The sequence below is a fragment of the Peromyscus eremicus genome, chromosome 14 (genome assembly GCF_949786415.1).
Source record: "Peromyscus eremicus chromosome 14, PerEre_H2_v1, whole genome shotgun sequence".
NCBI classification, from domain to species: Eukaryota; Metazoa; Chordata; class Mammalia; order Rodentia; family Cricetidae; genus Peromyscus; species Peromyscus eremicus.
In genome coordinates, this window is record NC_081430.1 from 67,306,426 (window position 1) to 67,331,433 (window position 25,008).

The 25,008-nt window shown below is 43.0% G+C and overlaps 2 protein-coding genes across 3 annotated transcripts in view; both read left to right on the forward strand.

The window, feature by feature from the left end:
* Klhdc1 (kelch domain containing 1) overlaps nucleotides 1–14,727 on the forward strand; it is a 40,954-nt gene extending 26,227 nt beyond the window's left edge. For both annotated transcript variants that reach the window (XM_059279762.1, XM_059279763.1), the window contains 4 exons: nucleotides 2,137–2,209; nucleotides 6,653–6,737; nucleotides 8,923–8,975; nucleotides 14,378–14,727. In XM_059279762.1, coding sequence (XP_059135745.1) covers nucleotides 2,137–2,209; nucleotides 6,653–6,737; nucleotides 8,923–8,975; nucleotides 14,378–14,564 — 398 coding nt within the window. In that variant the 3' untranslated portion in view covers nucleotides 14,565–14,727. The remainder of the gene's footprint in view (nucleotides 1–2,136; nucleotides 2,210–6,652; nucleotides 6,738–8,922; nucleotides 8,976–14,377) is intronic.
* Nucleotides 14,728–22,671: 7,944 nt separating this feature from the next.
* Nucleotides 22,672–23,055, forward strand: LOC131924421 (large ribosomal subunit protein eL31-like). Its single transcript, XM_059279703.1, has one exon. The coding sequence runs from the start codon at nucleotides 22,672–22,674 to the stop codon at nucleotides 23,044–23,046; it is 375 nt and encodes a 124-aa protein (XP_059135686.1). The 3' UTR covers nucleotides 23,047–23,055.
* Nucleotides 23,056–25,008: the final 1,953 nt, after the last annotated feature.

Genomic DNA, 25,008 nt, shown 5'->3' on the forward strand with positions numbered 1-25,008 from the left:
ATGGGTTGTTGAATTATCTAACTCTTCCTTCCTTCCTTATAAATTGGGGGCCTATGAAGAGCCTGCTCCAAGGCCATCTCCAGGGTAATTCAAGAAAATCCACAAAGGCGGCGAGGGCTACACTTTTTCTTTCTGAGGGTATTTAGAAATATGTTTCTATCTGACTGGTAAAATAAGAAACACACATGCTTTCTGATGTTAACTTTCTCTTTTATTTCATCTTAAGAATGGTCTCTGATTCTTATGTCTCCACACAGCTATATATCTCTGCATTACTATATTCTATACATACAGCTACATGTCTTTCTTTAAATACACACAGTCATACATCTCTATATATCTATTTTCACATATCTACACATCTATCTTTTTTTTTTGAGGCAGAGTTAGCTTTGGCACCTGTCCTGGAACTTGCTTTGTAGACCAGGCTGGCCTCGAGCTTACAGAGATCCACCTGCCTCTGCCTCCCAAGTGCTGGGATTAAAGGTGTACATCCCACCACCCAGCTCTACACATCTATCTTTTACATACATTTCTCTTCTACATCTTTTCTACACAGCTTCATCTTCTTTGACTCCACACAGTTACAAATCTCCACACAGCCACAGCTGAACACCTCATTTACACAGCTCTCTCACCGAACAGCACTTTACACAGTTCCTAGGCACAGCTCCTCTGTGTAGCAGCGGCTCTTTCACACAGCTCTCTCACACTCACACTCACTCACACATATACTTCTAGATTATTCATTCATTCTTTACTCACTCTTTCACCTCTCACTCCCTCACACTTCTCTCATGCTTCTTCTTCATCTCTCACTTAGCACACACACACACACACACACACACACACACACACACACACACACACACAGTTCACTCACATTCTACAGAGGCTCTCACATAGCTTTACACAGCTGTCTCTTTCCACACTGACACTGCTGCTCCCTCACGGCCAAACTCTGGACAATTGTAAGTTACATTTTCAAGGTCCTACCTATTCTCAAAACACAAGATAAGTCATGTAGTTTCTCTTAGGCTAGTAATGTCACATTGACCCATGCACGTAACTCTAAGTTGGTGAGGGGTCCCAGACAGTAAACAATTGGCTATGGCTGAACATCGAATGGTCAGGGTACGTGCAGAAAGGGAGCTACTGCAAGGACTATATCGTGATGTAAACAGTCTGGCCTTGAATCAGCAATAAACAACACCTGGGAATTAGTCTTTGCAATATTCTGTAGGGGCAGCTTAGTCTGTTTGGGACTAGTTCTAAGGTCTTTGTAAAATGTGTAAAAGGCTGTCTTTGAGACTGAGAATACTGTTACCCTCCTGTGTCAGTAAAGAAGAATATTCTGGTAATATTTCTATTCATCAGAATTATACAGCTTGAACAGAAATCCACAGCTAAATGTGTGCCCAGAGACGTAAAACACACCACCACAGGGCTGTGGAGAGCACCCCACAGCTGTTCTTACAGGGAGGTCTGATGGTGGCACCTGAGAAAGTCACAGACAGAAAACAACCGGTTTCCACGGCCAGTGACCCCACGGCTTTGCCAGGTGGGGCTCCCCATCGAGGAGTTATACATCTGGTGGGTCGACTTCTCAAACACTAGTTGTCACCTGCTGTATACTCCCGCGGCCCTCGGCACTTGTAGAGTAAGATGAAGATTTGGCTGCATGGGTACCAGAACATTTAGTTTTAGTGTCCATGCAGCTTAGCAGTGTGCACTGATGTGTTTGTGGGAGATGCTGAAGACCTGAGTTTGATTTAACAATTCGCAAGAAGGACAACACAGACGATCAGCACATGTGGCGAAGTCTCTTCTCTCTCTCCTCTCTCTTCCTCCTTCCTGTTCCTCCCTCCCCTCCTATCTTTCCTTGTCCTCCTTTTTGGCTGAGATTGAGCCCAGGGCCTCATGTGTGCTCAGTACAGGCTTCACTAAAAGCCAGACCTGGGTAGTTGTTGCTTCTAGGATGTGGGGGCCTCTCGCTTTGTAGATGTTTAAAATGTTTATGGAAAATATGCAGACTCACTCGAGATAATGATACAAATATAACATGATAAACCTGTAAAAACATTACATTATAACCCAAAGGCCTAATCATAATTTCTAACTGTTCTGATATTACAGGTGATGGCTGGATTCATAATATTGTAACAAACTGTTGGAAACAACTTAGACATTTACCTTACACCAGGCCCAGGTAAGCCCAAAGGAAACAGTTGAGAATTCTTAAAGTTTGAAGATTTAGGACAGAATGCAATGTCTGTAAGGAAACCATAAGCAACAGAGTTACTTCTCAAATTAGCTTTATGTTAACTGAATAAATTATCATTTTGATTATGTTCATTGGAAATGGTTATCTACTTTTTATCCATAGTTGCACAATTGAAAATGTTACTTTTAGCTGAATATATAATCTTGCCTAATAAGTATGAAAAAGCATAAAGTAATTAAAAACCTGGTATAAGATCAATTTTTAATGTTATTATTTTGAATAAATAGGAATAGGGTTAGCTTTAATTATAGTTGTTTTTAGAAGACATTTAAAGTAATTTATTGGGCATATTTGCTTTCAAGTTACTGTAGAGATGGATGTTTTTTTTCTTATTAACCATCTGAGCAGGGAGTGATGGTCCATTCCTGTGATCCCAGCACTTGGGAAGTATGGGCAGGAGAATTAGGAGCTTAAGGCCATCTTTGGCTATGTAGTAAGTTTATGGCAGCCTGGACTACATGAGACCTTCTCTGAAAATAAACAACAGTCTGATATATTCATTAATGTGATTATTTTGAAAAAGAAAATGCTATTTATTTGTTGTATATTATAGGACAAATATTATAGAAACAATATACTAATATTAAAGAGAATCAAATAGTACCATAATAATTTCTCAAACTTAATTGATTAGTGTAATGAGAATGTCCTTATAGGAAATTCAGATACAGTATTCCTTAGGGTCATCTGCAGATAGCATACTGTCTCATGCCGTATTTCAGAAGTGACTTTACTCCAGATTGTTGTTAGTGTAAAGTCAATTTATGATATAGATTTCTGTTATTTAACAAATGACAATTGATAGATTATTTGAGAAAAAGACCTAAATATTCATACGTATGTTGATATGTAAGTCTATACTAATACTGTTTAGAGACCATCATGACTGCATATGCTATTCTTATGTTTTTATGTATAAAAATTCATTAGAATATATTAACATGTCTAGCTCTTTTGACACATACTTGTTTAATTTAAAGGGTTTTTTTTTTTTTTAAATTGAGACAATATTCAAGTTCAGCTACTGCTTAGCTTTTGGCTTTACAAAGTCACTTATGGCACATTTGTCTTCATCTGTGAAATGAGAGGACTCCTGATTTCCTCTAGGTTTTTTATGAATACATTAATTATTATGAACGTGGTAGTAAATATGTTTAATTTAAACATTTCTGACTTATATTTCAAGCCTTAATGAGTAAGTAGAGCAAAACGACTGTTATCAATAGCAATTGTTATCAATGTTAGTTAGACTAGAGCTGTGTAACATGCTTTCTTTGACTGAGCTGACGTGTCCTGTCAATACTATGCTTTATTAGGATGTTTAGGTGATGAGTGTAGCGCAGCTGGGAGAGGACATAAACTGTCAGTCTGTAGGAACGTCAGGGGTTGCAAGCTAGATGCCACCAAAACCAAGGCAGGAAGGAAAGGCTTTCCAGTGCTCTTCGTGAGGAGATCCAGGTCCGAGTTCCCCTCAGGCAGCTAAGACAGAGGCAGATCTGCCTTCAGGTATGAGGTGAGGAGGAGAACAGGTGGGGTAGAGTTGAGTGTAAGGAGAACATATATGTGTGTGTGTGTGTGTGTGTGTGTGTGTGTGTGTGTGTGTGTGTGGTTCTGAGTGAAAGCGACAAGTGAGGCCACATCTCGGTGCATTTTGTGCCTTTCCACACTGTAATGTGAAGTGACAGCTGCCTGATTCTCCTGGTAAAGCGCTCAGGCTCAGGCTCAGGCTCAGGCTCAGGCTTGGCACTGTTGACATTTTGAAGGGAACAACTCAATGTTGCTGGGAATGCCCTGTGCCTTGTGAGATGCCTCAAAGCATCCTGCCCAAGGCTCACTGCTCCCATGAAGCTCTCCCTCCCCAGGTCCCGCTGTCTGTAAATCTGTGCCTGGCTGGTTATACAGCTCTCCGGAGAGCACTGTTTGTTACAGATGGCCGTCAAGAACGACTCTGTCTGCAAAGATGTCATAGGAAGTGCTGGTCCGTAGAGCCCTAAGTTCTGCCAGATCCCATCAGCACTGCCAGCACTGCCCGTGGCGTCGGTCCTGGACATTAACCCAGGCCTCCCATAAGTGAGGACGTTCTAATCCCATGCCCAACCCTACAACGTTATCTAGTTCCTGCTGATATTATACCAATCTGTACCCCAGCAGGTGACTTGGAGAATTGGGCAGCATGTTTACCCAACAGCATATCACATGCCTCATCCTGGGTCACGAGTGATTTGTCATTGTGTGTGTGTGGGAATGAAGAAAGTGTGCAGAGTCCCTCTGTTTGCACTTGTGGGTTTAAGTAAGAGGTATTAATGTATAAAAATAAATTTTCACAATAAATAAGTGTAATATATAGTTATTTTGGGTGACTGTTATATCAGTAATTTGTTCTCTTAAGAAAAGCATCTGAAATCAGGATGCCAGGAGCTTGAGAGCAGCCTGGGATGCATAGTGAGCCCCAGGCCAGCCTGTCTGAGACCAAGTATAAAACCCTGTCTCAACAGAAGCAAGGTGTGGTGGTATACACCTGCAATCCATGCTTGGGAAGCAGAGAAAGGCATAGCAAGTTCCAGGCCAGCCTGCATAGTCCAGGCCAGTCTACATAGAAAGACCCTATTTTTGCTTAAGAGAAATATAATGCTCTCTTAAAGTCAAAGCAATGACCTTGTAAAATTCTGTTTGTCATGTACAATTGAGAATTTACCTGCAGTTTTTTCTGAGAGCTAGGGCCTGTGGAAATATTGGACTTTATAAAGCAATAAAATTGTTTTTGGTGAATAATGTGAAATTTGAGATAGATATGAACTACCTATCTTTGTTTCTCAAAGAACACTAGATGCTCTACTCCTTCATGAGATAATTTGTATATTTAATGACTGAATACATTAATCTTTTTATGTGTTTTCTTTGGCTAATCAAAAGTTTTGGAGTACCTCCTGGGTGCAGAATACCATACTGGGCATTTTTTGGAAAGAAAAGTTAGCGCATTCAAGTTGCAGTGGTGTACCCATATACGGTCACAACCACTCCTGAAAGCAGGAGCACCTAATGTGTAGCATTTGCTGATTTTAAAGGTGTAAAAACTCCCACCATGACCGATACTAAGCGACCTACCAAGGTGGTGTCTCTGAACCTGAAGCTGGACAGAGATCCGCAAACTCAGCTTCAGATAACCAGTGACCCAGTCCCAACATGCCGCCGTGGCATTTCTGACCTCACAGACTCCAGGCTTTAGGGAGCTAGAAGTCACGTTCAATAGAATATAGAGCAGCTGATCTTCAAACGTAAGTTAGGAGAGTATGAAGTGAGTGAGCCAAGGTCAAGGGCAGACACAGAACCTGTTTGCAGGCGTGGTTTGGAGCAGTTCCTGGGGGTTGAGCCTGTGAAGGACAGAGCAACTGAATCTCAGCATGCGAAGAAGGGGCAACAGAAGCCTGGGGTTTTGTGCACCACAGGGCAGGTGGAGTTGGGGGAAACAGAGGGCTCATTTGGGGAGAGGAAATATTAAGCTTCGTAGGGGAAAATAGTTGTTGGTCATAAATAGTGGACTAGAAAGCCCAGCTCCTCTAGCAGAGACACCTCCTGACCAAGAAGTTCCCAAGACAATTTACCATAAGACTGGGGATGTAGCTCTGTGAGAGAGGGATTGCCACATACACAGGCCTCGGCTTCAGCCCCCAATACTGAAACAAAACCAAATCCCCACCCCACCCCCCACCTACACACAACTGCAGTATATTTCAAAATATTCAGAGGAGAAAACCCTGAAGATTCCCGACACAGATGTTTGAGGGACAAAGAGCTGGTTACCCAGATTTCACCAGTGAATCACCTCACTGTACCTCATATGTACATGCAGGTAGGGACCAGCTAAAACTTTCTGGAGTGGTTGAGACAGCAAAAAGTATTTCAGAAGTATTATTTAATACTGTATGTAGTTGAGGGAGATGATGGGGGAAATGAGGAACACGTTATGGTATTCTGTATCCAGAGCGATGGGTTTGGGGTTCCCAGACGTGGGAAGGGGGTTCCATGTCCATTTGTCAGCTGTCGGGGCACAGAGCAGGAAAGAAGGGACAAAGGTGACAGGAACTGACATGGAGGCCACTAAAAGAGCCGGACAGGTGCCTGTTGCATCCGAGGGATTGAGCCTCTTAAATTCATTTCAGGGATAATGTGTGTAAGATAAAGGGCTTAGCACGGCTGGGAGCTGAGACGGGGTTCCTAGGAACCATCTCTCTAACTGAAATACCATGTGAACTTGAGAAAACCCGTGAAATAGATCACCTTTTGGAGTATGTGCTTTGGAATTAACTTCTGTGATGTGCGCTCTCTTCCATAACAGTGCCTCACTCTGTTTATACTTTTCTATCATAGATTATGGCACACAGCCTGTTTGGGAAAAGAAAACGAAATAATGGTATTTGGTGGGAGCAAAGATAACTTACTTTTCCTGGATACAGTAAGCAAATCTTATATTTAAACATTTCCTCTGAGTAATTATGATGGTCAAACAGCTACTCAGCAGCATTGTTGCTATGGTAACTGCAAAGCACAGTAGGACCACAAATGTTGCCTGGAGGACCACCCTTTCCAAGTCAGAGGCTTTTTGATGGATATCAGAATATTTCAGGTTTACAGACCAAGATCAGTCTATTAATTTCACTAGTTATGTTACTAAAAAGGGCTTTCTCTTTCCACTGCTGGGCTTGAACCTAGGACTTTGCTGTCACACACACTGGGCTAGTACTCAACCCCCAAGCCACAGCCCTGGCTCCCTTTCCTGTTTCTCTCTGAGCCTTACCACAACATGAGCACTTGTAGTTTAAATGCATTAAAATGTCTGTAGATAAAAACAATACATAATTGTAGTAATAATTACTCAGAGAATTAATTTTTTTTTTTTGAGACAAGGTCTCACTATGTAGCCTTGGCTGTCCTGTAACTCACTATATAGACCAGGCTGGCCTCAAACTCACTGAGATCCACCCACCTCTTCCTCCTTAGTGCTGGGATTAAAAGATGTGTGCCACCACACCTGACACCCATAGAATTTATTAATGAAAGAAACAAGACATGGCCAATCCTTTTCAATCTCATGGGCTAGCTTCTCCCAAGAGGAAACTCTTCTGTTTCTTTGTGTTTTATTGGGGTTTTAGTCCTGTTTCCCATCTGCTTTATATCTGAGTTTTAAACATTGCATTTTTAATGTGCTATCAAGTCAAAGGAATACACGGGTCACGTTCAGAGAGCCTTGTTCCTCCCCTCATGGCCCATGGGAAGTGTAGAGCACCGGGCCCCTCACACTCGCTGTAGTTGACAGACAGGCACCGAATGCTCCGATTTGCAGAGGATGCTGGAGAATATCAAGTAACAGGAATGGCGCACAACTAGCCAGAGTCCCACCAACCAGGCACTGGCTCCCTGTCTTGTCCGTAGGCACAGGTCACTTCTGCAGAGTGGCAAACCTAAAAAAAGATGGCTCCTCTGCAGGGACTTTGGTTGATGTTGTAGTCTGTGGCCACCAGCTCAGACATGTACAGTGAAGGCTCCAGAGCTGTTTTCAGTTTAGGATGAGGAGCTCTACAAAGCACTGGTGCCAGGACTCTGACTAGTTAAATAGAAAAGACTTCCCATGTGCACAAGGCCCTGGGTTCAAGTCCCGTCACCGCCCCTCCCCAGTGGAACTTTGTGGTTTGTCTTATTTTTGTTGGCACTAGAAGTCCTTGTTTAGAAGGTAGGCACGGTGGTACATTTCTATAGCCCAGCACTTGCTCAGGAAGTTCAGGCAGGAGAATTGAGGGTTCAAGGCCAGCCTGTGCTACACAAAGAGACCCTGTTTCAAGATATTAAAAAATGAACAATGAGCAAACAAACAACAAAAACACTTAGAATACAAAACTTACCATTGCCAGGTGGTGGTGGTGCACACATTTAATCCCAGCACTTGGGAGGCAGAGGCAGGTGGATCTCTGTGAGTTCAAGGCCAGCCTGGTCTACAGAGCAAGATCCAGGACAGGCACGAAAACACCACAGAGAAACCCTGTCTCGAAAAAACAAAAACAAAAACAAAAATAATAATAATATTTTAAATACAAAGGAAGATTTCACAGGGAACCAAGTATGGACTGGTTGCTCATGCACACAATTACAGTACCCAGGAGGCTGAGGCAGGAGGATTACCACTAGGTTCTGGGCTAGCCTGGGCTGTTAGCAAAGCTTTGTCTCAAGAGAAGAAAACAACAAACACAAGGAGGAGATGGCGCTCACTGAGGACCTGCTTGCCTCTCAGGAAGGCCTTTGGTACCACAGAGAGAGCCAGCCGCCTGGAAAATGGAGCTGGGGTACAAATGTTAACTAGTTCTGTCACTCACTGTCCTCAGAGAACAAGTTCCTATTTTTAAATTTGTAATTATATAGGGCATCGATGAAATTTGGTATTCATATACCTCACGTTTCCAAATGGGAAAAATATGTATATATGTGCAGATGTATGTCTGTAGATATGTATGCTTGTATACATATGTGTTATTAAAGAGAATTTTATTGGCTATTTTACATTCACACAATAGAAATGATTTATAGTTAAGGTACTGGTATTTTCTTCAAATCCTTGGTAAGATTTTTTTTTTTTTTTTTTTGACTAGGGTCACTGTAACGATTTATTGATCTTTCAAACACAGCCCTATTCACTGCTCAGGTAAGTAATTTCAGTACTTTTTCATATGATGTCATGCATAAAAGTGTGTATGTGTGTGTGTGCACATACCTAGCATTCACAGGCTCTAGGCACAGTCTGCAGCTCTGGATGGCGTCTGGAATCCCAGCACTCGGTGGGACGGGGGAGCAGGGGAATGAGGAGTTCAGAGTCTTCTTCGGCTATGCGGTGAATTTGGTTTTGGGGGTTATAGTTGTGTTGGGTCATTGTTTGTTTTTAAAGGAAGAACTTAAAGTTGGGTGGGTAGGGATGGGGAGAGGATCTAGAAGGCCTTGGGGTAGGGGAAGAATATGATCAAAATATATTCAAACTTAAATTTTTTTTTTTTTTTTTTGGTTTTTTGAGACAGGGTTTCTCTGTGTAGCTTTGATGCCTTTCCTGGAACTCACTCTGTAGCCAGGTTGGCCTCGAACTCACAGAGATCCACCTGCCTCTGCCTCCTGAGTGTTGGGATTAAAGGCATGTGACACCACCACCCAGCTGACTAGTATGATTTTTTAAAAGTTAAAATATACAGTATATTTTTGTTTTTTATAAAGTTGTTTATAATTTATATAGTAATATCAAAGATAGTATATTTCCAGCCTGGGCACAGTGGTGCATGTCTTTAATATCATCACTTGGGAAGGAGAGGCTATATTTCAATTTTCTGGAAATCAGAATATGTCTGGTAAATGTCACATATAATATATGGTATAAGTATATATACATATACACTTACAAGAATTTAAGCTGGGATTGATGGCACATACCTTTAATCCCAACATTTGGGAGGCAGAAGCAGGCGGATCTTTAAATTCAATGCTAACCTGGTCTACAGAGTGAGTTCTAGGACAGCCAGACATAAACCTGTCTCAGAAAACCAAATGGTGATGATGATGATGAGGAGGAGGATGATAGAAGGAGCATTTATTTTAACTCCAAAGCTGTTATTTAGTTGCTCGAACACATGATCCTTCTGTTTCCAAGTTGCAGGGATGATAGGTATGTGCCTTTGAGCCCAGATGACAGAATCAAAGGACGTAGATTTTAACAAAAGAGAAAAACAGACATTGGCTGAACAGGGTACTTTTCTTTTTAACACAGCAGCTGGGGTACAGCTAGTAGGAAGTGTCTACCTATCATGTGAAGCTGCTGGTTTGATTCCCCAAATCACCAAAAAAGTAAATAAAATAGTGGGCAAAATTGGATATGTAAAAATGGGAAAATGTATTGGTTAGGACAGGCCATTGAGAACATTTTATTGGTAGTGGGTTATCTGGTAAGGAAGAAGGGATATCCTAAGATGGTGAAGATTTGGAATATCCCTAGAGCTCACTGGCAGTATCCTGGCCAGGCTGTGCGGCACAGTGATATGTGGTAGAGAGAGAGAGTGATTCATGTTTAGTGGTGCCATGGCTGTACGAACTTTCAGCATCTCAAGGCAGCTAACCCCAGGTGAAAGGAACTGATGGACGGTTGGAGTTTGGCCAGCATGATGTAACAGGAACAGTGGAGAGGGGCTCCTAGCTGCTGCTGAGAGAATGAAGTGCAGATGTTCTGGACTGGATGGGAAAGTAGGGTAAAGCCGAAGGGTCTTAATATGTGGAGAAGTGGGGAGAGTCCAGGGAATAAAGGAATCAAGCACAGTGACACAATCACTCGAGTGGCTGAGGCAGGAGAGTGAGAGTTCAAGGCCAACCTGGCTACAAAGTAAAAGGGGGATAGAGTAGCATCAGGCTGGAGACATACCTCAGTGGTTAAGAGCACGTGCTATGTTTACAGGGTATTTACAGGGCGTCCAAGTTTAGTTCCCTGCACCTACACTGTGTAGCTCTAAACTGCCTGTAAACCCAGTTCCAGAAGACCTGACACCCTCCTCTTCTGGACTTTGGGTACCTACGTACCTTTGATGCACATAAAACACACACAAGCACACAACATACACATAAAAATAAATATTTTAAAATGTTTGAAAAGTATTTCCACATAGAAGCTAAAATCGGTAGAGACGAGCTTATGGTGAGCAGGGTCGAATTTCTCAGTGATTGGGCTAGAATGAGCAGAAATAAAAATAAGGTGGCCTGGGAGCTGGGGACCAACACTGGGCCACCCTACTCAGCTGGTGCTGAACGTATTTTGATATGTCAGAATTTGACCGTCAGCACTGATGAGATGACCCAGTCAGTGAAGTGTTCTCTGTGCAGACATGAGGACCTGACTGTGGGTCCCCGGCATCCGAGATAAAGCTGGGCACAAAAGTAGGTGCCTGGAATCCCCACACTGGGGAGGTGGAGACTGTCGGGGCCCTGGTACTAGCTAGCCACAAGTCAGGCTAGTCAAATAATTGAATTCCAGGTTCAGTGAGAGACCCTGTGTCAAAATCATCATCAACATCATTATCAATAATAACAAGTGGTGAATTATCATCATCATAGTCATAATGTGAGGGTGACTGGGAGGACAGTGTTGACCTCTGGTCTCTTTACAAACTCCATGTACATATGCATACACACGTGAACATGTGCACACACATACAGCACATACTCATATACAACACCCTTCATACACACACACACACACACACACACACACACACACACACATGAGTGTGACAGGAATGTAATAGTTTTACTGTGTGATGCCTCCTCACCACAGTGAAACATCCACACTGCAGTGAATGTGATCATTTTATTTTAAATGTTAGGTCAAGGCATTTGTCACTGACTGTCCTGAAATGCCAGGAGAAAAGAATCCCGAATAGGACATGGGTAGGACAGAGATCATTGGAAGCCTTAGTAACAACATGTGTGTGTGTGTGTGTGTGTGTGTGTGTGTGTGTGTGTGTGTGTATTATATACAGATTAGGTATGCTGTCTTCAAGTCTTTCTTACAGTGCATAGGTATCTCTCATGGATGTGGATAATCATTAAGCTCAGTAGGTCTACATCTGTGTTAGCAAAGGCTAGCAAGGTTCTCTCCTATGGACACAATTGACTGGACTAATGAGAGCCACTTAGTATGTCCACAATTTGGGGCCATTACAAAAAGTTAGGCATGAGGCCGTCTTGGATATCACCTTTGGAAAACACGCAGATCCCTTCAGGAGACATTCCCAGAGGGAATATCGATGGGTCCGAGGCTGCACTGTGATGCTGTTTGTCGGCCTCCACCATGCTGTGCCCACTCTGGCCTCCAGCTGTATTTAACCCACTGGCTGAATTATGCTTCCTCTAATAAAGCTAACCTTCCCTCTCCAGGGTTTGGGAGTGTGGCTGTCTTCTGTGTTTGTCGAGGTCTCGAGGTCTTGCATGGGGGTCCCACCTGGACAGTTCCCCTGACTTGTTTTGTTTGACTAGTCTCTGGTTCCTGCAGAGCCCGTCAGAGCCATAAGACTTACTCACATCACCCTAGACTCAGCATTTCTATCTGCTAGATGTTCATTTCCTTTGCTACCTCACGAGCTCCTTGGATGTTGACACGAGGTTTTCCTGTGTTGATTTCCTGCTCCTGAGGCATGCCCACTGAGAGTTACTTTCATAGGCTGGCTCCTCTTTGCCCCCTCCTCTGTCTCCCCATGACAAGGGCACAAGCGTTGGGGTACCAGCATAGGAGCAGAGCTGGGCATATACCTGGGTAAAATTCAAATTTTCCTATACTTCTGCACCCATAACTTCCTAACTCTTCTTATTTGGAGTTAGTAATAGGAAGGAAAAGGCTCCATTAAAATAAGAACGAGGGCTGTGGGGTCGCTTGGAGGTAGATATTTTCCTGCATGGGGAGGCCTGAGTTCAACCCTACATGTATTGTATGGGGTGTGACAACCAAGTCCAGGCGGCGGGTGGAGGCCTGTGGTGGGGCAAGAGAACCTGTGTCCAGGTCTCCAGTCCTGCAAACACAGGGAAAGTCTTGTGTTTTTCTTTGAGAAGATCAGAAATGTTTTGTTTTATAGTTATTTTTGAAATTGTCAAAAACAAATTTAAGAAGTATTTAAAAAAGAGAAAAACAAAGTTAAAACAAAAAAAGATGACAGAAAATACGCATTTCATGATTTTTAAAAAGATTTATTATTGATTATTTAAAAAGATTATTGTTACTTTCTATGTACAAGTGTTTTATTTGCATGTATGGCTCTGCACCACATACATGCCTGGTTTCCATGGAGGGTGTCAGATGTGTGTGAGCTACTAAGTGTGTGCTGGGAATCATACCCAGGACCTCTGGAAGAGCAGCCAGGGCTCTTAACCACTGAGCCGTCTCTCCAGCACAAGTTTCATAATTTTTGTATTTTTTTTCAAGGCAGTGTTTCTCTGTATAACCCTGGCTGTCCTGGAACTCACTCTGAAGACCTCAGACTCACAGAGATCCACCTGCCTCTGACCCTTTAATCAAGTGCTGGATTTAAAGGCTATGCCAACCACTGCCCAGCATCTCTTACATTTTTAAGTTTTAACTTTTCTGAGAATCTCATACATGAGTATACTGTGTATTTGTATCATTCCCTCCCCTCCATCTCCCATATTTATAATTACTGACACATACCAAGTTTATAAGTTTATGGGACTCACATCTTGTCCGTCTTTCCCTGTCTTCTCTCCTTTCACTTCTGGTCTTCTTGCCTGGAAGTCTGAGTTTTGCTTTGGTTTTTGGGTTTTCTTTTGGGCTTCATGCTTGCCAGCAAGTGTTCTATCTTTCAGCTGCATCTCTATCCCCTGAATCTTTTTTTCCCCTGAATCTTTTAAACTAAAGAATATTATATGTGACGAATTGCGTTTTCTATTCTTGAATTTTGCTTAGATATGGTCTCTTTATAAAACATAAAAACATGATTATGATAATGATCTAAAAAACCCTCTCATATTCCAAATAATACAAAGGATATATATATATAATTGCCATCTAGAGTTTTATATCAATTTTGTGAAAAGGAAAAAACAAATACTTAGTTTGCTAGTCATGATAGGCACACTCCTGTAACCCCAGTACTTGGGGGAGGATGATGTGGAAGATCACCTTAACTTTGAGGCACCCCACCCACCCCCGGCTACAAAGTGGGTCTGTGCTTTTGTTGTTGTTGTTGTTTTCTTTTGGGCTTCATGCATGCTGCCAAGTGCTCATGATATGCTCAAAAATAATGATCAAAAATAAGCAAACAAGGCTTGAGGAGCTCAGAGGTCAAGAGGACTTGTTGCTCTTCCAGACGACCCAGATTTAGTTCTTAGCATCCATGGCAGGTGACTCACAACCCTTTGTAACTCCAGCTCCAGGGGCCACAATCCCCTCTTCTGGCCTCTGGGGTTATTTATATTCTCATGGCATACATCCACACAGATGCACACACATATAAAATAACATAACGAATCCTGGGTTCAGAAGCTAACCATTCTCTCATGCTTTATTGACAGGTCATGTCTTGACTGCATTGGGAAAAATGCTGTTGTTTTAAAAAGTCAAATATCTTTATTACCTCCTAAACTTCTGCAACAAGTTCTCAAAAAAATAACGTTTTGGACTGCAGCCAATTACCGAAAAGAGCAAAGAGTCCTAAAAGAAGAAACAGAAAATAAGGACCAATGGATCAGTAGCCACTGAATTGCTCTTGGTCCAGTATGGCAAAGCATTTTAATCAGACTACACATTTGACCCTCCCCTCCAGCTACAGGCTTTATTTAAAGGATAAAATTTGAAACAAATGTTTTGCTAATGTGATTACATGATATAGGATATATGGAAATAAGATGTAATTGAAGATTTATCTGTGTATTTGTAAACTGATTTACTTGTAAAAGACAGAATAAGTATTCTTTCTAGAAATAAGTACAGTAACAACAGTTCTTAACTCAATGTCTACTCTTCTGGAAAGATTATGTAAATTTGAAAAACAAATTACCTTAAAATCTTCAGAAATCCTCTAACACAACTGTAGATGTAGATATAAAAATACTCATTAACTTCCATTACTTTAAGATCACCCAAGTGTCTCCTTAAATAGCATAGTTACAGCCTTCCATCCCGTGTTGAGCAGGGAAGCATATTTAGATAGTTCTGGCTCCACCCCCTAGGACCACATGGATGGAGGTTGGTTTGTCTCACAGGCTTTGAAATATTGGGTGTGTGATATGTGTAGCTTTTGAGACGTGGTACAATACACATTGCCTTGGAAAAGGGTTTCTAAAGTAATATTTGCAAGTAATGTGGGTGATATCCTGGTGTTTTGGCCTCTCTAATCCTAATCCCTCATTTGAGCTATGCTGCTCTACAGAGTTGATGCTGTAGACGCCACAGGTCCTGACGATGACAAGTCCTCACTCTCCACATCCAGGAACGGGAGACTATACTGTTACATTCCTCAAAATGGTACTTTGGCCATTTTGAGACTTTTTCCTTCATGTACTCAGTCTTGTCCTTCCATTGACATACTTGTTATGATTAATTACTAAAGGGTTCAATATATGACATTGTTCCTGTAATTGTTACCACCTAAGTTATCCCTGAACTTTAAAAGGCTGTGAAGGTACATTTCTGTATTGTATAAAATTTATAGTGAAAACTGTAGTATTTCTTTAAACTGTAGATATGTTTTATACATGCTGTATTTTGGATGTGTAAAGCTTCTATTTATGTATTGGAATAGTTTGTGTTTACATTTTATTTATTGAACACAGTATATAGAATTCTTGCCTCACAGTTTGGTCAGTGTGAACCAGTCAGAGTCCATTTTGGTGTGGGGCTGGCAACATGGCTCAGGATGTAAAAGGGCTTGCCGCACAAGCCTGGTGGCCAATATAAGGTGAGAGGAGAGAACTAATGCCATAACGGTTGCTCTCTGACCTGCACACGTGTGTTGTGTGGCACATGTGCTCAAACATATAATGCACACACACACACACACACACACACACACACAATATCAAATAAAAATAAAAAATTTCAGTGTGAATTTTTTTCCTTACCATTTTTAGTCTACATAACAGACTTGGAAACTGTTTTTTACAAATAATATACTTCTTAGGGGAAGTTATTATTATGAACTTAAATATCAGCATTAATTAATAATAATTAATTAATTAATAATTAATTAATAATTAATTAATAATTAAGACATAAATATATAAAAATAGCAAGCCCACAGAAAGGCGGAACACTATGCCACAAGATATGAGATGTGGACAGAGCCTTTATACCTCACTGCAGGCAGGGAACAGCAGGGACTGGGGCTCAGTGCCACATTCAGAAGCACACCCCAGTGACATTCTCCTAACAGCTAGGTCCCACCTCCTGGTTTCCACAGATGCCCACAATATCACCACCATCTGAGGACCAAGTGTTTCATTCATGACCCTGTGTGGAGCTTTCGTTTTCAAACCGTAATATTTTATCCTTAGCCCCACAGGCTCATGGACATCACGTGTACTCGGTTTATCACCTAGAGTCTTAATGCCAAGACCCTTGAGAAAGCCCAGCTCAGAGTCTCTGAGACTCATCACCTGGCTTTAGGGATGTCAGCACCATCCCTGTGGATCTAGCTGATGGCAGAGGAGACAGAATCCTGGACCTGGACTCTGAGCATGCCTGGCTTCTGGGGTGTCCCTGTTCCATCCATACCTTAGAATCTTGTAGCATGATCAGTCAGAGGATGACAGACACTGAGGCAGGACACCTGGTTGCTGTGGCTGAGGAGTGATGCCTCCTGACAACAGGTGCCGATCTTTCAGGTTGATCAGGACTGATACTTGTTAGGATAGAGTGGTGACTTCATCAGTCATTGAATGATGAGTGACCTGTAGTCAATTCATTTTTGTTCTGACTAATGAGTGTGGTGGTTTGAATGAGAAAGACCCCCATAGGAGCAGCACTATTACGAAGTGTGGACTTGTTGGAGGAAGCGTGTCACTGGGGAGGGGCTTTGAGGTCTCAGAAGCTGAAGCCAAGCCCACTGTCACTCTCCGCCCATGACCTCGGGCTATACGGCCCAAAGGAGGTGGTGCTTCCTGCTGTTGTACATTGTAAGCGACTCTGATAAGGAGCTGGAGAAAGGTCACATGCCTCTTCGCCCTGCTCCTGCCTATGAGGTGGATTTGCTCCCAGTCAGATCAGAGGACAACTTCTGCTGTCTGCTCCGTTCTGTAATGGTGAGTGTATTTTCTCAATTTATATCTTAATAAATTCTGTTATCCATTTCACAGACTCACGTGCATTGATCATAATAAGTGGCGCCCACGTGACAAAAGTCCCCACACTCCCTGTAGCTTCTGCCGTAGCCTCTGCAGCAGCGGGGACAGGTTGGCTCAGAGCCTTGTGTGCTCCCTGCAGGTCAACACGCTAGTACCCTAGAGCCACCTGGTCCCAACCACGTGGATCCCAGCCCCTCGTGTCCCTACTGGGGCTACTTGACTGACGCACACAGGCTGCACAGAATGAAAGAGGGCCAGGAAAATCCAAACACAAAGGAGTGTGCTCAGGATATATCAGAACCACAATTATCTTGGTCCCAGAACAAAGAGAGCCATGGGACTCAGCTTATCCTCAATACTGAAGATGCCAGGGTCCAAAGTGAGACCTGAAAGAGATCCAGAAAAACCAGGAAAAAGATTGTGTCTAGGCCAAACCCTGATCATCAGAAAGGCCATTTGAAAATGCTACTGCACAATTAGCCAGATTCACTCTCACTCAAAGAACCCAGGACCCAAACACAGAAGAGTACCTGGGCCTAAAGTGGGGCACATCCACATTGTGGTTAGAGTGTGCACCATCTGGCACTCGGATCCAATGCCTCACTTCAGTTCTTTTACAACCAACCAAGACGTCATGCAGACATAGCCCAGTTTGTTCATCCATAATCTTAGACTCGAGTACAATACTCCCTATCTGACCACTAATGTAAGCTGACATCTGAATAAAAGGTGTGTGGATCACACGCACATACTTCATTCCATGCAGACCACATCCTCAATACATGTGAGCCAGGATGACACTACCACCATAATGTGCCAAGGGCTCACCGAAATGACCTATCAGTATGGACACACCATACCAAAAAGGGTGTCAAACTGCACCCTGAGGCTGTCTGAGACAAGACCTTATCTTGACTTAAGTGATTTCTTTAGAAACAAACAGTTCTCAACTGTAACTCAGGCCATAGCCTGTTCTCCAAGAATCTTGGACTAACCCAAATTTGCTCTCGTTCTGAGTAACTGACATCTGGACGCATTCTGTCCTCCAAGATCCAGATGTTGATGACCTGATTATTAACCCAGGTGCAAGCCATAAAGAGACCTCAAAGGAAATCGGCAGCTCCTTGAACCCCAATTAGCCTGGGCCCGTATCATCTTCAAGGGTGTGTGGGCTGCACCCTCTATCCAACCCAGGACCAAATCCCACCATAAAGGAGCCAGGCCTTAGAGGGACCAAACCCCACCTCAATGATCAAAGGAAATTGTAGCTAGAGTTTTCCTGTCTTGTCCACAGTCAGACAAATCTTTGTCACCCGCCAGTCCCATAGCTGCTCAGACCCAACCAAGTAAACACAGAGACTTATATTGCTTGCAAACTGTATGGCCGTGGCAGGCTTCTTGATAACTGTTCTTACAGCTTAAATTAATCCATTTCTATTAATCTATACCTTGCCATGTGGCTCGTGGCTTACCGGGATCTTCACATGCGGCTTGTCATGGTGGCGGCTGGCAGTGTCTCCCCCACCCAGCTTCCTGTTCTCTCAATTCTCCTCTCTGTTAGTCCCGCCTATACTTCCTGCCTGGCCACTGGCCAATCAGTGATTTATTTATTGACCAATCAGCAACACACTTGACATACAGACCATCCCACAGCACTCTCCCTTTTCTTTTCTTAAAAAGGAAGGTTTTAACCTTTACACATCTCCAAAGTCAGCTTGGTATATTTGGGAATTTGGGTGTAGCTTCTCTTACTACTTCCTGCTGGAGGGGGGTGCTGTATCTTATGGGGACAGAAAGAATATTTTAGGATTATGGAGTAGTCCATGAGTGTGTATCGTCTGAGCCAGTTGCCTTGATTTATTTATTGACCAATCAGCAACACACTTGACATACAGACCATCCCACAGCAGGAAATGGACACCCCAATAACGATGACCTGGTCTAAAGACAGGCATTATCTTCATGTCAGTTTATTTTGTTAGACAAACCATAGCCTCATTTGTGACCCAGGCCATGCCACAATCACCAAGACAATTGGAATCTTCACCAATGAGTGACATCAGATCACAAGCCCATGAACTCCAATCACTAAGGAGTTGATCTGGAAGCTCCTTTTGGTTCCACTCTGGTTTGTGGGCTGTACCCATGATCCTCCCAACACAGGCAACATTCTCACATCCGATGTGTCAAGGCAACATCACAGCTTTCAAGTAATCTGGACCACACCTGAATGTTAAAGGACAGGGGCACAGCTTGGGATCAAGGGTGTGTGGGCCGCACCCAGGAAATCCTCTGTGTCCAGGTCTTAATCTGGAATACCACAGATCAAGAACAGCAGTTGGACCTTGTGTCTGACCTAGGACATACACTACTTCAGGAAGGCTCTACACACTATGACACCAGGAGGTGACTGCCTGAAGGAGGTATGGGCAAAGGCCATAAAGTGACATCAATGGGGCCCTGCCAGCTCCCTGATTACCAGTACCCTGGGTCTAGATTAAATTTTAATGTAAACTTTAATGTAATCTAAGGGTGTGTGGGCCACACCCTCTCTTTACATGATCCAGCACTATGCTCATAATAAGGGAGCCAGGACCACACGCCAGGACTCAGGTGGGAGAAGGACCCCTCTCCTTAATGATCGAAAACATGGTCATGCCTTAATATCAAGAACGAGTAGATGGCACCCGACCCTCTAGTGACTTCACCTGATTTTTATCCCAGGCTTGACTCCGTTCACCAAAAATCTCAAATGCATGAGGAATGCTTTCTAAGCTGATGATGGATTCCAAATTGATAGCAATGTAAGCTGGGGGCTCACCTACCACCAAGAAGCCTGGGTCACACCTAAATTCAAGGGTTGTGGGCCACATCCTCTCTTCATCAAATGCAGGAGATATGCTCAACTTAGAGGACTCGGGACCACAACACCTAGGCTTCATTAAATGAGACACACCAGAGGAACAATCTGGGCAGATTTGGCATGATGGGTGTGTGGGCTGCACCCAGGAGTCGTTATGTGCCCAGCTGTCTTCAAGAGATCCAGGACAAATGATCTTGTGTGGGTTGGCCAACACCACAGCCTCTGAGGAAGCTGGAACCACCATAATGACCAGAGTTGGTAGTCTGGTATGTGACATCGCCCTCACAAATGTCCAGATTGCGGTCCAAACCCTCATGTCCTGACATCTCAGGTTTCTCTGCCTCTCACTGTTGACTTTGGCCCTCAACCTGACCTGATTAGAAACATCAAGTAACTCATTGGATTACAATGTCCTGAACCAGGAGCACAGACACAACTTTAATAACAATGTATAATGGAAAACCCAGAACTTCCTCCTCTGGAGACATGTTTTTTGGCATGTTCAAAGATGAGACATGTGTTCCTAGACTTCCTTAAACCCTCACCGGAGCCTACCTACAAGAAGCCAGAATTATAACCTGATTTCTATAGATCTCTTATGATACAGATCTAAAGCCTTGTAGTAATCAGTCTTATTGCACATGTCTTGCCCTAACATTGTGTATATAGTTTTCAATAAATATAAGGTTATCCACTACATGGTTTATCCTGGAATGTTTAGTTTGGTCCTTTCCCTATAGCTCTAACATTGAACTACTTAAGAACAGGCTGTGATGGTTACTTACAAACAGGAAGTATAGGTAGCTCCGTGTATATAGCACATACCTGTATGCTCAGACCTCATCCTGAAGATCAGTGCACCTCTGTCCATGGTTTGTATCTTTGCCATTTGTGGGAGTCTCTTAAAAAATTAAATAAAAAGCTAGTGAAAGTCGCCACATAGGTAGGAGGCCCCACCATGTTATAAAATCACTGGGATAAAATTTCTTTTTTTTTTTTTTTTTTTTTTTTGGTTTTTCGAGACAGGGTTTCTCTGTGTAGCTTTGCGCCTTTTCCTGGAACTCACTTGGTAGCCCAGGCTGGCCTCGAACTCACAGAGATCCGCCTGGCTCTGCCTCCCGAGTGCTGGGATTAAAGGCGTGCACCACCACCGCCCGGCTAAAATTTCTTAATTGGAGGGACAGCTCCCAACCTCATCCAGTGAGGAAATCAGATTAGCACCCATTTTTAGAGAGGTGCTGATGAAGGCCTGGGAGGCAGAGGAGTAAGGAAAGGCTCAGTGTGGGTCACAGGACACCAGGCATTGGAAATTGTCTTCCAGTGAGACTCCATAGGAAGGTGAATGGACCCCACTGATATCCTCTGCATGGTGCCACAACAGTAACGGACAGATTCGTGTCCAAGGAACAGTAAAATGTGCTGTGCTCCTTCACTTAGAGAACTAGAGGCTGGCGGGTTGCAGCTGTGGACTTGCTCCTGTTGATCCTGGGAGGTACAGGTGGCAGGTTTGTTGGTGTGTTCCATATTGATACTCATAGACACAGGGAGAATGTCTCGTAGAAATGACATGGAAACTGCACCCATGAAAACACAAAATACGGGAGCCAAAATGAGACAGAAACAAGGGGAATACCACTGGACATGCTGTTATGGGTTGGGGAAACTCATGGGGACTGGTCCTGAGACGAGGAACTATGGGGAACTAAGCATTGCCGATGGAGGGGGATCAGTTGTCCAGAGATGAATCCCCTACCTTGTTATCCAGTACCTAGTATTCAGACCTGTAACACACATGCAAGCATCACTGAACAGGCACAGCCTATGACAGGTTTAAATTTAAGCATTTTTCTGTAAAATCTGTCAATAATGGAAACATGCCATCATCCTTCTGAGAGGGAGAGAGAAGAAAAATGGTAACAATTAGAGCAAGAAGGACAGTGCAATGGTGTGATTTTATTTTCAATTTACAAATTATAACTGTAACTATTTAATGGAAGACTGGCTGGGTGAGATACTCCTATTGTAATGTTTATGCAGTGAAACAGCTTTCCTGTGTCTGTGTTGTATTTCAGCACTCTTGTCTCTATGCCTATGTCTCCCTTGTCCTAAGAAGACACACATACAGACATTACAACATCATGTTGGACATGGGGTTCTGTGGTGACAGCCTTTAAATCAGCTGACATCCCAGGATATAACGCTCTATCCTCTCCCATGCCACCCACACATATCCCCAAGCCCCCTCTCTCATATTAAACCAATCCCTACTGTGCTGCCTTCATCTGGAAGGAAAGTAACAGAAGTGAGGACTGCAAGCTTGCTCACTTCTCACTTCAGCAGCAGAACCCTGGTCGGCCTTTTGTTTCCAATTTATATGGGTACCTGAGTACTGAGTACTTGGAGTCAGACTCCAGAAAGCCAGGAATTATCCTATAAATATGTTTTTCAATTTCCTAATTAGGTTTAGATATAACTCAACTATTTCCCCACACCTCAAAGGCACTTACAAGGATTTTGTATTATCTACATAAATATTAAACCATTTTCACTTTTATGCAAATGATATGGATAGTTGGTTCATGTCAGGAATAAATCTTTTGAGATGTATGTAATTTACTGTGAAAAACCAATTAAAAACTCGGGGGGGGGGGGGCGCGGCAGAATGGCTCCCGCAAAGAAGGGTGGCGAGAAGAAGGGCCGTTCTGCCATCAACGAGGTGGTGACCCGAGAATACACCATCAACATTCACAAGCGCATCCATGGAGTGGGCTTCAAGAAGCGTGCCCCTAGGGCACTCAAAGAAATCCGGAAATTTGCCATGAAGGAGATGGGTACTCCAGATGTACGCATTGATACTAGGCTCAATAAAGCCATCTGGGCCAAAGGAATAAGGAATGTTCCATATCGTATCCGTGTACGTTTGTCCAGAAAACGTAATGAGGATGAGGACTCACCAAACAAGCTCTACACATTGGTAACTTACGTACCTGTTACCACATTCAAAAATCTACAGACAGTCAATGTGGATGAGAACTAAGCTGCAGAGTGTCAAAGTTGGAGAACAACCTTCAAAAAAAAAAAAAAGCTCTGGGGACATAAAGTATTATAATATTACAGTTTAAGTTCCATCTAGTACATTGTGTGCCCAAATCATAGAAGAATTCTTAACATGTGGTTTTCAATATCCAGAACATCCAACTCTTTAGTTAATCATCATTTTGTCCATTTCTAATATCTGGTTTGATTTTAAACCAGGTATTACAACATGGGCAGTTGTAGCTCGAGTTTTCTCCAGTCCTGCCTGGCCCATGGTTAAGACAAATCTCTCTCACCCCCCAGTCCTGCAGCTGCTCAGACCCAAGTAAACACACTTGGCCATTTGCTCAACCTTATTATTGACTAGCTCTTACACTTAAATTAACCCATAATTCTTATTTATGTTTAGCCACGTGGCTTGGTACCTTTCCCCAGTTCTGTCTTCATATCTTACTTCTCATGGTGGCAGATGACAGCGTCTCCTGACTCACCCTTTCACTTCCCAGGATTCTCCTCTCTCTTTGTCCTGCCTATACTTCCTGCCTGGCTACTGGCCAATCAGCACTTTATTTATTAACCAATCAGAGCAACACATTCACAGCATACAGATGTGCACAGCAGGCAGCCCTAGCCTTGAACTCACATCACTCCTCCTTCCTCTCTCCCTCAAGTGATGAGACTCAGGGGCCACCACCCTGGCTCTGTTCCTAACATCTGCAATTAGAGCCACAGCTGCAGATGGAAGCACATGAACACACAAGGCCTGCACTCTTCTCCCCTGACCTCAGTGTGGAGGCTGGTAAAGGGTTCCGCTATGACAGGGGACCAACAACAGGTGGAGTACACATCAGCACATCAGGACTCGGGCTCCTCTGCCTATCTACCTAAGGGTTACACTGATGAGCATCACCAGTGTTGGACACACTAGGAGAAGGACCAAACAAAGAATATACACTATAATTTCATATAAAAGTTAATGAAAATTAATAACTTATGCCGTTCTGCTTTACATAGGAAACAGCTCTTAAAATCATTTTGTAAAACTCATCTTCTTACCTATATTTTTCAGTCACTAGACTGATTCTACAAGGAAGGGTGGCCTCTATTTGTAACTTTGTAAATCTCATCAGCCAGGGCATATGGATGGCTTATTAGAACACTGTGGTGTTGCCTTTCTGCTCTTGCTGCGCTAAGGATGTTTGACCTGAACAAATACAGTGTCACTAGCACACATTAGTGCTGAAATGTAACACTCTGTCCTGTCAGGGCCACAGGGTAGAGAGAAAAATGAAACTTCTTAACACTAAGTAACTAAGTCCCAGGACTTTCCACTATTCACGTTTTACTTAGGTACCAGGTACTTCATAGTTGAGGTATTTACTCCCCAAAATACAAAAAAATTGAAATGATGATTAACATTACCTTTCCCCTAAAGATGATGTAACATTTTCAAAGGCCTCATTAAGATACACAAGGCAGCAGTTCACATCTCCTGAGAAAAAGAAAATGGTTGAAAAGCATAAGGGAGTGCACTGAGCCCACCCATCACCTGCCTCTGCAGCCAAACTCTTCTACTCCACAGCACACAGGGCTGAACTGCAGTGACAATGACCTCCATTGCATAGTCAGTGACAGTGAATTCTCACACTTTTCCTTTAAAGTATAAAAAGGTTTCATACGGATGTTAGCAGCATTAAAAAACGAAGTTTTCAATAATATATTTTAGTTGTTTGAAAATTTCATACATGAACATAGTTTACTTTTTACATAGTTCTGCTTCTTCAAATCCTGCCTGATCTCACACTCACCTGCACCAATTTGGTGTCCTTTCGGGGGGAGAAGGAACCTACCTAAGGCAGCATTTCATGCCCATCCTCTCGTGTGTAGGGCTATCCAACAAGTCTTGCTCAACCTGCCATTGCATCATCACATTAAGGAACACTGACTCTTCCTCCTCTAGAAG